At 43.2% G+C, this 15,423-nt stretch overlaps 1 protein-coding gene across 8 annotated transcripts in view; it reads right to left on the reverse strand.

Moving 5' to 3' along the window:
* FRY (FRY microtubule binding protein) overlaps positions 1 to 15,423 on the reverse strand; it is a 329,636-nt gene that overhangs the window by 196,565 nt on the left and 117,648 nt on the right. For all 8 annotated transcript variants that reach the window (XM_070800572.1, XM_070800573.1, XM_019971430.2 and 5 more), the window contains one exon: positions 2,511 to 2,710. In XM_070800572.1, the coding sequence (XP_070656673.1) occupies positions 2,511 to 2,710 (200 nt within the window). The remainder of the gene's footprint in view (positions 1 to 2,510; positions 2,711 to 15,423) is intronic.

Raw genomic sequence — 15,423 nt, forward strand, 5'->3', positions numbered from 1 at the left:
GGCGAGGAACCAGAGATCAAATTGCCAGCATCCACCGGATCATCAAAAAAGCAAGAGAGTTCCGCTTTATTGACTATGCCAAAGCCTTTGACTGTGTGGACCACAACAAACTCTGGAAAATTCTTAAAGAAATGGGGATACCAGACCATCTGGCCTGCCTCTTGAGAAGTCTGTATGCAGGTCAGGAAGCAACAGTTAAAACTGGACATGAAACAACAGACTGATTCCAAATTGGGAAAGGAGTACATCAGGGCTATATATTGTCACCCTGCTTATTTAACTTATATGCAGAGTATATCATGAGAAATGCTGGGCTGTATGAAGCACAAGCTAGAATCAGGATTTCCAGGAGAAATATCAATAACCTCAGATATGCAGATGACACCACCCTTATGGAAGAAAGCAAAGAGAAACTAAAGAGCCTCCTGATGAAAGTGAAAGAGGAGAGTGAAAAAGTGGGCTTAAAGCTCAACATTCAAAAACCTAAGATCATGGCATCTGGTCCCATCTATCTAGCAAATAAATGGGGAAACAGTGGAAACAGTGACAGACTTTATTTTGGGGGGCTCCAAAGTCACTGCAGATAGTGACTGCAGCCATGAAAGTAAGACTCTTGCTCCTTGGAAGAAAAGTTATGACCAACCTAGACAACATATTAAAAAGCAGAGACATTACTTTGTCAACAAAGGTCCATCTAGTCAAAGCTATGGTTTTTCCAATAGTCATGTATGAATATGAGAGTTGGACTATAAAGAAAGCTGAGCACTGAAGAATTGATGCTTTTGAACTGTGGTGTTGAAGAAGACTCTTGAGAGTCCCTTGGACTGCAAGGAGATCCAACCAGTCCATCCTAAAGGAGATCAGCCCTGAATATTCATTGGAAGGACTGATGCTGAAGCCGAAACTCTAATACTTTGGCCATCTGATGTGAAGAACTGACTCACTGGAAAAGACCCTGATGCTGGGAAAGATTGAATGCAGGAGGAGAAGGGGATGACAGAGGATGAGATGGTTGGATGGCATCACTGACACAATGGACATGAGCTTGAGCAAACTCTGGGAGTTGGCAATGGACAGAGAGGCCTGGTATGCTGTAGTCCATAGGGTCGCAAATAGTCGGATATGACTTACCAACTGAACTGAAGTGAACTGACTGAAAAATTACCTATGGTATCAAAAAGGACTTCCCAGGTGGCAGTGGTTAAAGAATCCATCTACTTGTCCATCAGCAGATGAATGGATAAGAAAGCGATGGTACATATACACAATGGAGTATTACTCAGCCATTAAAAAGAATACATTTGAATCAGTTCTAATGAGGTGGATGAAACTGGAGCCTATTATACAGAGTGAAGTAAGCCAGAAGGAAAAACACCAATACAGTATTCTAACGCATATATATGGAATTTAGAAAGATGGAAACAATAACCCTGTATACGAGACAGCAAAAGAGACACTGATGTATAGAACAGTCTTATGGACTCTGTGGGAGAGGGAGAGGGTGGGAAGATTTGGGAGAATGGCATTGAAACATGTGAAACGTCATGTATGAAACGAGATGCCAGTCTAGGTTCAATGCACGATGCTGGATGCTTGGGGCTGGTGCACTGGGACGACCCAGAGGGATGGTGTGGGGAAGGAGGAGGGAGGAATAATAAAAGACAAAAAAAAAAAAAAAGAATATAATGAGTCTAGGTTCTCATTTCCTGCTGATAGGAGTGTCTATTGTTTACTGTTTTTTAAAAGTAATGTGATCCTTAAAAACACATCTATCCTTTTTACAGTCTGTTTAATAAGTCGTGCTGGGAAAACTGGAGAGATATCTGCAAAAGAATGAAACTAGAACACTTCCTAGCACCATACACAAAAATAAACTCCAAATGGACTAAAGACTTAAATGTAAGGCCAGAAACTATAAAGCTCTTAGAGGAAAACGTAGGCAGTGCACTCTTTGACATCAAGTCACAGCAAGATCCTCTTTCACCCACCTCCTAGAGCAATGGAAATAAAAACAAAAATAATGGAATGGAAATAAAAACAAAAATAAATGGGAACTAATTAAACTTAAAAGCTTTTGCACAGCAAAGGAAACAATACACTAGATTAAAAGACAACCCTCAGAATGGGAGAAAATAATTGCAAATGAAACAACTGACAAAGGATTAATCTCCAAAACATATAAGCAGTTCATACAGCTCAATAAAAAAAAAAAAGAATCCATCTACTGATACAGGAGACACAGGTTCGATCCCCGGGTCAGGAAGAACCCCTGGCAGAGGAAATGGTAACCCGCTCCAACATTCTTGCCTGAAAAATCCCATGGACCAGAGGAACCTGGTGGGTTACAGTCCATGGGGTTGCAAAGAGTCAAATATGACTGAGTACACACACACACACACACACACACGATGTCAAAAAACATCCATCCTTCATCCCTTCTTAGAGCTGTAAAATCTATATTCGACATCAAGAAGGACTGAAAAGGACACAAGTCTTCTGTGTGTACTCACCAGGGGTTCTGCCATAATGATGCGAATCTTGCGCTCAGCCTGAGTGGTGAAGTTGACAAATAAACTCTTGAGGACATACTCTCCAGGTTTGCTGTCTGGGTCCACACTGATGGGTAACATGGTTGGGGGCCCTTTCTCCTTCTGTGTGCCAGACACAGGTGGAACTGGAGGCTTGATATAACCGTTGCCAACTGGAGAAGCTGAAAAATAGAATGGATATTCTGATCGGCTGAAAATAAATCATCGATATTCAGATTGGCAGTGTTAAGCCATAAATATAAAGATATGAATCACATGAAGAACGCTGTATGCAGTATTATAACCTGGCCTTACAGTGTCACAATTTAACTATTTTGATTACACACGTGTGCATTATGTCATATTTGAATACATCAAAATACTACTGGTTACTGTACTCAGGTAAATAGTGTTGCAAGTACATAATACAGCTGATAAATCCTAAAACATTTAGGATGTTTTTAGCTTCTTTTTTGTATTCCAGAAAAATGGTCTAAGGAAACACACAGTGGAAAACAAGTGATTTTCTTAACCTGGTTTTCCTAATGACCAGGAGCTGTCTTCTGTGCTTCATGCTAATAACAGAAAAGACGCTGAGGTCATCCCTTCTGGAAGTTTCCAAGAGTCAATTTTCAGAAGCCCCGCTAGCTCTTGTTCCCAAAGGGGTTGTCCCTCTTGAAAGACAAAAGGCTCAGGAGTGCCCCCTCTATGCCATCCAAGGTGTGGCTTCTCCCTCTCACCATCCTTTGGTTCAAGTTGGGATGTCCCTCCTCATCCCTTTTAAAATTCACAGATTACCTGCTTGGCTGAGATTTTGAACAGAGGCCCATTATCAGAGTTGCCAGTGAGTGGCCTCCTTAAGGATGCAACAGCTGGACCACTGTTTTAATTAGTCTAAGAAAAAAATCTATTCACAAATGAAAATTTTATGCCTCTCCACTTTTAAGTGGGGCTTCCCAGGTGTCACTAATGGTAAAGAACCCTCCTGCCAATGCAGGGCACAAGATACAAAGGTTCGATCGCCGGGTTGGGAGGATCTCCCTGGAGTAGGAAATGGCAACGCACTCCAGTATGCTTGCCTGGAAAATCCCATGGACAGAAGGGCCCGGTGGGCTTTGGTTCACAGGGTCAGAAAGAGTCGGACATTACTAAAGCGACTTTAGCATGCTACTTTGGACTATCCTTTGTTCACTTCTAACACGCACTAATAGCCCCTTCCACCTAAGTACCTATAAAATGGTCAGTTATCAATATTCAAGGAAAGAAATATGAGAGTATGTGGGCTTAGGAGGAAGGCATTAGGAATGCTGAGGACAGGACAATGATAAAGTAAACATTTAAAAGGGAAGACTTCATAGTTTGGGGTGACTGGATACAGAGATTAATGAAGGGAGTAAAGAAAGAAAAGCTGATTCCAGTTTGGACACTGGTTTGGCTTTTAAGAGAATGGTGGGATGTCATTGATAATGAGGGAGGGAAAAAGTTCTCCATGAAACCTGAAACATGGTTCTCAACACTACAAATAAATTCAAGGCCTCTCTTATCTTCTTTTTGTGAAAGTCACTCAGTTGCGTCCGACTCTTTGCAACCCCATGGACTATGCAGTCCATGCAATTCTCCAGGCCAGGATACTAGCGTTGGTGGCCTTTCCCTTCTCCAGGGGATCTTCCCAACCCAGGGATCGAACCCAGGTCTCCCACATTGCCGGCGGGTTCTTTACCAGTTAAGCCACAAGGGAAGCCCTATCTTCTTTTTAACTCAAGCCAAATTCAGGAAGCCAGGCAAAAATTTTACTAATTTCATGGAATTACCAACATGTTTTCACGTCATGCAGATTCTGTCATCTTTTCTAATGTCTCTTCCTCTATAATGCATGTAATCTCCCATACAGCTGGAGGCTCCCTTACATCTGGAAGATCTTCACATATCTCAACCTCCATTAAACTTTAAGAATATGGCCTCTCAAGTTATAAAAATAAATCTGTTGTATACGATTCCATTCTCTCTCCATTCTCACAAGCTCCATCCTAGTCTAGGCCCTTGGAAACCTACAGTTACATTATTACAGCAACCCCATTGCACGTTAATTTCACTCATTTCACATACCAAACCCATCTCCCTTCAGCTTAACTGTAACACATTTTTTAAAATATTTATTTGTTTTTATTGGAGGATAACTGCTTTGCAATACTGTGTTGGTTTCTGCCACATAGCGACATGAAGCAGCCATAGTTATACATAGGTCCCCTCCCTCTGAACCTTCTTCCCAGCTTCCACTCCTCTAGGTTGTCACAGAGCACAGGTTCAAGCTCCCTGTGGTCACAGCAAATTCCCACTGGCTATCTATTTTACATATGGTAATGTACATGTTTCCAGGCTATTCTCTCAATTCGCCCCGCCCTCTCCTTCGCCCTCTCCTTCCCGCTCTGTGTCCACACATCTGTTCTGTGTCTGCAGCTCCACTGCCGCCCTGCAAACAGGCTCATCAGTACCATCCTCCTAGATTCCATATATATGCATCAATGTGTGACATTTGTTTGTTCCTTTCTGACTTACTGCACTCAACATTTTCATCGGCTCTCAATTCTCATCAGTAAGCCTCAAAGGTAGGCCGCAGTTCTGGCTGTCCCAAGGCCTGGGGCCCCGGCTGGCCCAGTAGCACCCCGTTCTCAGCTGTGCCTTCCCGCTTTCCCTCCGGCTGCTGCTTTCTGTTTTACCCTGCTCATCTCATCCTCCTGGCCTTTCAGAACCACACCTACTTGCATCTCCATAAAACTTGTTCCACCAGGCCAGTCCTCAGTGTGTGTATAACAAGGTTTAAACATTTAACTCTCGCTCTCTGGCCCTTGGACATTCCCACATGACTTAAGGAAGGCTTCAGAGATAGTTGACAAGTGAAAGCATTACCAATTGGTCACATGGTTTTGCTGAGGGTTGGCTCTGTAACCAAACCATATACTCCTAACAGGGCTGTAGCCTCCCAGATCTAACAGAGTTCTTTCCACAGATAATATTTAATAAATCTCCTTAAATAACTCAAATGACACCGTACTTTATTTCTGTATGTCTTGAAGTGATTCACAAGGAGGGAACTCTATGAGAAGAATCAGGGGCCAGAGTCTTTAAAGGAATAGTGTGAAGTATTTGCAATGAAGAGTCATTATCAAATGGCCCTGCTAGCAGATCATTAGAAGGTGCTGTTAATTCTAAAGAGCATATTCAAAGATCAAGTGATACAAATGAAGGCCTGGCTATTCCTCTACTGTGTTACCTCCTACTCCAAGTAGAAGAACTTGGTGGAAGGAGGAGGACTCCCAGGCCCAAAGCACAGAAGGACAAGGAGTCTCCATGAGATTTCATTCTAACGCAGTGGTCCCCAACCTTTCTGGCACCAGGGTCCGGTTTGGTGGAAGACAAATTTTACCACGGACCATGGGGGGATGAGGGGGTGGTTCTGGGATGATTCAAATGCATTACATTTATTGTGCACTTTGTTTCTCTTACCATTACATCAGCTCCACCTCAGATCATCAGGCATTGGGTCCCAGAGGATGGGGACCCCTGTTTTAAAGTATCAGTGGCACTGTGCCATAGGACTGAGACTGAAATAGAAACTGAAAGACTCAAAGTGGAGGACTTTTTATTCCCTTTAGTTGTCCACAGAACTTAACCTTTTTCTAGAAGACAGCAATAATAAGCTTGATGGGATATGCAACTGCAAGACCAGATCCATCATTATAAGACTCTAGGGGCCTGAGAGTCCTGACTATAATGAGAGGATTTTCTTAACAGTGACCTCTGGCAGTCCTCCTGCAAAGCTGCATTTTGAACCAGAAGGGCTGAAATGCAGATACCAGAATGTCTCCCAGACAACTTGTGCATTTAAAAAAGGCCAAAGAACCAATTCATTGCTATCATAAAAAACAGTATCCGCCTGTCCTTCAAAGCCAGACATCCTGTGACTACAAAAGTCTGTGTACAGCCTTAGCAGGCTGGAACTATCCTAGCTCAGCAATGCCCTGTGCCAGAGCTGAAAGTGATTCAAGGAGAGGCGCCCATTGTTCTGGCCGCAAACAGATCAGCTGGGCAGACGGAGATGCAGGGAGAGGCACTGAGGTAGGCGTAGGTGTCCTTGATCTCGATCCACGCACACCTTTTAGTAACCCCTCCCAGAGCATACTCAGTCACTCAGTCCTGTCTGATTCTTTTGCAACCCTACGGACTGTAGCCAGCCAGGCTCCTCTGTAAATGGGATTCTTCAGGGAAGTGGGTTGCTGTGCCCTCCTCCAGGGGATCTTCCTGACCCAGGGATTGAACCTGCACTGCAGGCAAATTCTCCACTGCTGAGCCACCAGGAAGCCCTTTTTACTCTTCATCCTACCATAATTAATTCATAAATAAATCTAGTTTTTTGTTAAGATAATTTTCAGGGCGTGACTCAGTTATTTGGTAACGACACAGTTGAGAAGCAGAAACTACATGTTCCTGACAGTCAAAACTGAGTTACACAGTTCATACTAAACATGAAACCAGGACCATTGGGAAAAAATCATTACAACCTCCCTCAGCACTGACTTGATCTTAATCTACACACAATTAAAATCAATGGTCTAGTTTCTAAGTTCACAATAGTCTGGAAACAGAAAGTACAAGGGAAAGGTACAAAATCTACAGGTAGAAACACTAACAAAAAAAAGAAAAAGAAGGCAAAACTCTCAAAAGCCACCAGAACTTAAAAATGCAGCTGCCTGCACATATATATGCAATCTAGAAAACTGGTACTGGTGAACCTGTATGCAGGGCAGGAAGAGAGATGCAGATGAAGAAAATGGACTTTTGGACACAGTGCGGGGAGGAGAGGGCGGGACAAACTGAGAGCGGCACTGACAAATATACACTACCATGTGGAAAAGAGACAGCCAGTGGCAACCTGCTATAAGGCACAGGGAGCTCAGCTCAGAGCTCTGTGAAGACCTAGAGAGGTGAGACGGGGTGGGGTGGAAGGGGGGTGCAAGAGGGAGGGGATATATGTATACAGACAGCTGCTTCATGGGCTTCCCTGGTGGCTCAGCTGGTAAAGAATCTGCCCACAATGTGGGAGACCTGGGTTCGATCCCTGGGTTGGGAAGATCCCCAGGAGAAGGGAAAGGCTACCCATTCCGGTAGTCTGGCCTGGAGAATTGCAAGAACTGCATAGTCCATGGGGGTCGCAGAGTCAGACATGACTGAGCGACGACTTTCACTTTCACAGCTGGTTCACGTTGTACAGCAGAAACAAACACAACATTGTAAAGCAATTATCCTCCAATTAAGAAAAAAATGCAATTGCTGGAAGCTGTTTGGTACAGGGACACAGAATACAACATTCCCACAGGCTTGGTGGCAAGGATATCACCATCCTGCAGTCTGTCACAATTAATGTTTGTGGTGATGACCCAGAGTCCCTTGGAAAGGTTAAAATAAGTTAAACTTCTAGTCCTGTATTTGAGAAGGTGGGAAAGAAGAATGATATAAATTTCCAAAAGTTTTCCATGTCAAAAGGGAAAAAAAACTAGAAAGAGGTTTTGGTGTATTAAGGGGTAAACTGTGCTGTTGAGAATTAAATCTATTTTTTCATAGGTCTGATTTTTAAAGGATTTTTCATTGAAACATATAAACCAACCACCAGTTCAGTAACAGCCACATGGGCCCCATCCTCCAGCTCTGCAAACTCAGGCAGTTACAGTCTGCCTCCTGGCTCCACATCTGTGGATTCCAACCCTGAAAGGCAAATATTAAAAAAAAAAAAAACAAACAAAGAGTTCCAGGAAAACTTGAATTTGCTATGGGCTGGCAACTATTTACACAGTATTTACACTGACTGTATTTACAACTACTTATATAGCATTTGCATTGTATTTGGTCTTAATAATTGAGAGATGGTTTCAAGTATGTGGGAGGAAGTGTGTAGGTTAGATGTAAATACTACGCCATTTTATATAAGGGACCTGAGAATCCATGGATTTTGGAATCTGCAGGGCTCCTGGCACCAGTCTTCTGTGGGATATTGAAGGACAACCCTACAGTCTGAGTCTATTCCTCTCCACTGCTTTCTATCCAGCCAGGCAAGCAAGCCCATCCTCACTTCAGGGTCTGGTCACTACCCTCTCCTCCTCTGGCTGGGTCTGGGCTCTGCCCCACAGTCCACCCAGTTGGGGTGGGGAGTTGAGGTGGGGTTGAGAAAAAGGGCATGACTTTCAGATATTAATCAGGTCTCTAAATTATTGAATCTTTCTGAAATCTGCTTTCTCTTTATATTTTTTCATTTACATTTTAATCTCAGATTAAACACATTCTAATTCTTCTGTCTTAAATGGGTTTTGTGGGTGGTATTTTATTATATTTATTCTAAATTCCATTTCAGTTTGGTTCTGCTGGATGGTTTCAGGAGGTGTCTCTCCCCATTTCACTGGGTGTCTATTTCTTACACTGAGCAGGGTCCACTCCCTACTCTGTAAAACATGTTTTAGGCCTTCGTGGCCCACTTGTTACCTCTTTATTAGATCTATTTCCAGCTACAAGTGATGATCTTTTGAATGGGACTGTTTTTCTCTCCAATTTCATTGACTAATACCTTAATTTTTAGTTTGACTGCTCTTAGCTGGCTAAGGTCTTCAGTACAATTTCCCCAAGTTACCAACATTTCCAGGAATTATAAAACTGCAAATGGCAACACCCGTACAAACGCCCCCACAACTCATAGTTCAGCTACATTTTTATCATGACAGTAAAGGAAAGGAAAGGCTATAATGAGTTTCCTCATGTGAATGCCCCAGAGGCTAGAAGCGGCAATCTATGCTATAGGAAAGCAACTGGTTTTCTCAGTTAGATTTTAAGAGATGTTAAGACCATTGCTCTGGAGAAGGCAATGGCAACCCACTCCAGTACTCTTGCCTGGAAACTCCCATGGACGGAAGAGCCTGGTAGACTGCAGTCCATGGGGTTGCAAAGAGTTGGACACAACTGAGTAACTTCACTTTCACTTTTCACTTTCCTGCATTGGAGAAGGAAATGGCAACCCACTCCAGTGTTCTTGCCTGGAGAATCCCAGGGATGGAGGAGCCTGGTGGGCTGCCGTCTATGGGGTCGCACAGAGTTGGACACAACTGAAGCGACTTAGCAGCAACAGCAGCAGCAGCAAGACCATTGCTCATTACAGCCTACCATTCATCCATCCATCTATTCATTCATTCACCCATTCACTTTGATTAATATTTAATGAATGAGGGCTGAGGTTTCGAGCTCTGTTCCAGGCACTGGGAAGATAGCTGTGAACAAAACAGATGGGTCCTGCCCTCATGAAGTTTACAGATTACTGAGACAGGATCATATAATCAGCAGTTTCACATGTGTACTGATGCTAAAGCTGAAGCTCCAGTACTTTGGCCACCCAATGCAAAAAGCTGACTCATTGGAAAAGACCCTGATGCTGGGAAAGATTGAAGGCAGGAAGAGAAGGGGATGACAGAAGATGAGATGGTTGGATGGCATCACCAACTTAACAGACATGAGTCTGAGCAAGCTCTGGGAGTCGGTGAAGGACAGGGAAGCCTGGTGTGCTGCAGTCCATGGGGTCGCAAAGGGCCGGACACAACTGAGCGACTAAACAACAACAAACACAGGCACACACAATGTGTTAGATTGCAATACATTCTAAAAGAACAAAGGGAAAATTAAATTGAGTGAGGGAACAGAGGAACCAAAGGCACTCAGACATTCTAGTCTGGAACTGCTGTGGAGAGATGAAAGCCCCGTGTACTCATGGGGTGCAAGGAAACCTAGAGTGCTTGGCTGTGGCGTGGCAAGGTCTGCTTTCCTGATCCATCCCCATGGCCTGCCTGTATCTCTGTCAGTTTGATTGAAAATGAGAGTTTTAACCAGCCTGTAATGGCTTGAATCAAAATGATGATGGCACACCCTGCTTCTTTACCTCCTTCGCAAGTACAGGACACACAAAGGGGCCATCTCTGCTGGCTCTCGGCAGCTCACAAAGACAGACAACAAGGAACCAGCTTTTCAAAACACTCAATGCTTTTTCTGATGTTTCTGTTATTGGAATCACACTCTGCACATTTGAAATAAAAAATGACTTTTCTTTTCTTTTTTTTTTTTAAATATCCTGAGACGGTAGGTAATAACTGTTTAAAGAGGTACCCCTCCCAGAAAGGGAGATCCACTTATACAACTTTACTTTCCAGAGATCTGTGTAACCCTACCTTTCAACACAGGAGTAAACTGATCAGATTTCTCTGCAGTTGGACGCAAGTTATTCTTTCTGCTGATTCTCAGTGCCTTGTTCACTTCGTAGGTTTGGAGGGCAAACCTCTTTCATAAACAAAAGCTGGGTCCTTCTTTAGGGCCACACTTTCCCCCCTAGTCCATCCTTTCCTGTAAGACTTATTTTGTTTACTGGGATTACAGGAACATTTCATAAAACATAACAAACCAAGGATGACGCAGCTACTGTGAGAACATGTCACACTGTGTATAGAACAATAATAAATTGTCCACTAATGAATTTATGAGGGTGCTTAAGAAATGGCATTTTAAAAGGACTGCAAATACTCAAAATGACCAGAAACCCTCAAGGTCATGGAAAGCAAATTAGGATGAAAAGAAAAAAAAAAAAAAACCTCCAAGTATGATTGGATGAATTATTTTCCTCTGATGAACATTATTAGGAAGTGGAAAATATTGGGATAAGACAAAACAATTAGCTTGAGCAACAGAAAAACATTTCTAAGGAGATGGAAGATTCCTCAATAATATTATACATTTCAAAGTAGGTCAAGAAAAGACTACAAGGCAAAAATACTCAAATAAATTTTGCCTTGGAAGAAAAATATATTCAATGACATGTTAAATTCTGCTCAATCTCCATAAAGTTTTCATAATGTGCAACGTTCCTTTCATTTTTGATGACTACATTCCTGCCTTTTCTTACACTATCTGGCTCTTAATTTTATAGTTTTCAAATTGTGTTCCTTCAAGTTTCAATTTCATAAGATAGCTCTAGGATAATTAATATCTTTAATCCTCAAAAATAATCCTAGAAGGTCAAACAATCTCCTTTTCACAGCCAGGACTGTGTATGTTGAGAGAGGTTAAGTGATTTGTCCAAAGTCACAGAGTGGTTGACTCTGGATCTGAACCCATGTCTCCTTGACAGCTTGTGAACTTCCTGGATCACCCTGTTTTTTTTGTTTTTAAAAACAAACCAGTTGCTTGTGATGAAGACTAAATAAGATAAGTCCCTTTGCTCACAGGGTTTTTTCCCTTTGCTAGTTTGGGGACTTCAAAGGATGATAGATAAAATATAAAAGTTGTAATTTGGAGGCTTCCTATAATAGAGTTGGTTAATTTCTACGAAAGACTCATACAACCTCCAGCCATGGGTCCCCTGCCAAGCTATCTGCCTTCTTGAACTTGAATGTATCTTCTAGTCATTAGATGAGTCCGAGAAAGGCTAGGAGCATAAAAAATAATCAAGAATTGAGGCCCCATCTAAATACATGAAATCTGATTAATGACACGCCTTAGAAAGGTAGCAGAGAAGGCAATGGCACCCCATTCCAGTACTCTTGCCTGGAAAATCCCATGGACAGAGGAGCCTGGAAGGCTGCAGTCCATGGGGTCGCTAAGAGTCGGGCACGAGAGAGCGACTTCACTTTCACTTTTCACTTTCATGCATTGGAGAAGGAAATGGCAAGCCACTCCAGTGTTCTTGCCTGGAGAATCCCAGGGACGGGGGAGCCTGGTGGGCTGCCGTCTATGGAGTCGCACAGAGTCGGACACGACTGAAGCGACTTAGCAGCAGCAGCAGAAAGGTACACACTCTTCTTTCCTGATGACATAACCTGTAACTGGTTGTTATCCTAAGAGGAAGCAAGTGAACTTGAAGGCACAGTACTCTGTATTTACCACAAGCTGTGGCCTCTCAATGCAGTTTTGTCTTTAGTCTCCCAAAGACAGAATACCCTGGAGAGAGTGAAGTAGTTCAATAAAGAGCAAGCATCAAGTCATTGCTCTGTTTTCTTTCTCTCTTCCTTTGCCTTCCAGCGTTTTATCTTGGAGAAACGACAATAACACTTCAGTGATCTCCTTTATAAATGTCTGTCATCTGCACAGATGCAATTACATGGACTTTCCCCCCGATTTTCAAAGTGTAAGTGCTGTCATCAGAGCCTGAAGGAATGTTTGCCGAGATCTGTGAGCAAAGGAAGATGAAGTTACACTGACATTTCAAGGTCCTTTCTCACCGAAAGGAGATCGGGTAACCTGCTAGAGACAGGATAATCCTGAATTTCAACTTCCTTCTCCTCCTGGACAGAACCAACAGACTGCTCTCTTTTAGGGGGTGCTTGCCGGCCTTTCTCCCCCTCTTCCTCCTCTTCACATCTTCTCTTCCTTTCTATTTTCTTCCTCTTCTGGCTCATTTCATGCAGTCAAATCTCATTAATTAGAAATTTCTTAATTCAAAAGTGGTGATAAATTGGACAAGGCCTTACGCTGTCATATGTGAGCTGCTGACTTTCAATGGGATGCATCGGTCCTCAGAAACTCTGTACACAGATTCACCGGGAAGGGTTGGCCCCTCCTGATTCAGGGGCTCTGGGGTAAGGCTGGATAATCTGCATTTCTAACCAGCTTCCAGGTTATGCTGCTGGCCCGGGGACCACACTCAGATCTCTGAGGAAAGTAAAGAGGACTAATGAATCCAGTTGACAGAAGTGTTCTTCATTCCTTTCATCTGCAGCAAAACTGATATGTTTTATGAACTCCAACTAACTTAATGCTTTGTAAGCCAAACACAGAGAGAGCACTGCACGGAGACTCCGAGGTCTGAGTCCCAGCACGGCTCTGTGTGACCCAGGGGAAGGAACCTGAAGCACCTGGGCTTCCCTTTCCTTACCTGTCCTCCTAAAGAGGCCAGGCCTCATTGTCCTTTCTAGCTCCAGTATTCTATGACTGTGTAAAAATATGCACTGACAATGCATAAGTGAAAGTGAAAGTGGAGCCGACTCTTTGTGACCCCCTGGACTATATACAGTCCATGGAATTCTCCAGGCCAGAATACTGGAGTGGGTAGCCATTCTCTTCTCCAGGGGATCTTCCCAGCCCAAGGACCGAACCCAGGTCTCCCACATTGCAGGCAGATTCTTTACCAGCTGAGCCACTAGGGAAGCCCAAGAATACCGGAGTGGGTAGCCTATCCCTTTGCCCATGGATCTTCCCGACCCAGGAATTGAACCAGGGTCTCCTGCATCACAGGCAGATTCTTTACTAACTGAGCTATCAGAGAAGGCTGACAACACATAAAACATCACTTATTCAAAACTTCCACAATTCAGCAACTTAATAATCAATACTTGCCTTTCCTTAATACAAATTAGTGAGATTCCATGGTCTGTCTTTCCTCTAGAAGAAAGTTTGACAAACAATCCTGACCCTTCTAGTGCTACCTCCACTGCTCCTCTGGCTCCTATCCACCCTTCTGAGACTGGCAACTCCCTATGCTACAGGTGGACACATGAGGGAACCTGACTATGCTTCACTATAAACTCAGGACTTAGGTCAACATTAAAAAATAAATATTTATTTATTTTAGGCCAAGCCGCATAGCACATGGGATTTGTTCCCCAAGCAGGGATCCAAACCGTGCCTTGTGCTTTGGGAGCAAGGGGTCTTACCCACTGGACCACCAGGGAAGTCCTTCATGTCAACATGTTTTTAAAAAAACATGTCCTGAGACTGCGCCTTTCACAAAACTCTGGGCTAGACCTAGGAAGACAGAAGCATCAACTGTCCCCAGCCACTGATTCGCCAGACTTGGTGGAACAGACAGCATCTGACCCAAGGCTGAGAGGACAGGTAGGACTCTGACGAGCAGAGATGAGAAAGGTGCAGCTGAGGCAAGGGTGCAGCGTGGCAGACATCTAGAGACATCAGCTGAGGGTCTCTTTTTGTCCCCCCACCCCTTGTCGTCCTACCATGCACCCCCATCACAGCACACACGTGCAGGCTATTTTCACCAAGGCACTGAGAAGTCCTCAAGAACTGGACCATAAAGATCCCAAGCCCTTAGCACAAGGCCTGGCATAATTAAACAACTGAACATAATTAAACAACGGAACCCATCTGCTTCCACGGTAGTCTCAGTGTGAACAAAATAATTCAAGAAGTACATACATATGAAAACTTAAACTCGTAAGTCCTATTTAAAAAAGTAGGTCTTTAGTTCTTATTATCAGAATTAAGAGCTTGGATGACAAGTCAATGAATGTGGATCTTACTTGAAGTTAGCACGTTTCCCGGAGAAAAGTTGGATCGATATTGTTGTATAGGATGGGCTACAAAGGGGCTGTTTGAGGGACAAATTAAAGACCACTGTACTCACCCTGAGAAAAAATAATGAAGGTGGGAAGCTGGATGAGGCCTATCAGAACAGAAAGGAAGGTCCTACACATTTTATAGAGATGACCTGAAATCCTGTAACATCACAACTTCCAAATAAGGAAATCATGAAGAGATGTTTCCTGGTGAGATGTTATCATGATTAAGGTGTTTAAGATACTTCTTTAGAATACTGACTCTAGCAGCTTTCTCAAAATTCCCTCCCTGTGATAGGATATTGGTCAAAGTTCTTGACCCCAAACACTGAAAACAGTCAGCTATGTATTCCTGAGAATGGCAGAGGGCTTCTGAGTCTCCTAGTGCGAGAACAGAAATGACCTTGGCAGTGGGGCCAAGAGGGAAATGTTTCTCACCCTATGTCCAAGCGCATCCAGTTTTCAAAAACACTAGAACTAACAACCATTTATAAGAAATAATGGGGATATAGAAGCAAGTTAAATGT

Source organism: Bos indicus, chromosome 12 (genome assembly GCF_029378745.1).
Source record: "Bos indicus isolate NIAB-ARS_2022 breed Sahiwal x Tharparkar chromosome 12, NIAB-ARS_B.indTharparkar_mat_pri_1.0, whole genome shotgun sequence".
NCBI lineage: Eukaryota > Metazoa > Chordata > Mammalia > Artiodactyla > Bovidae > Bos > Bos indicus.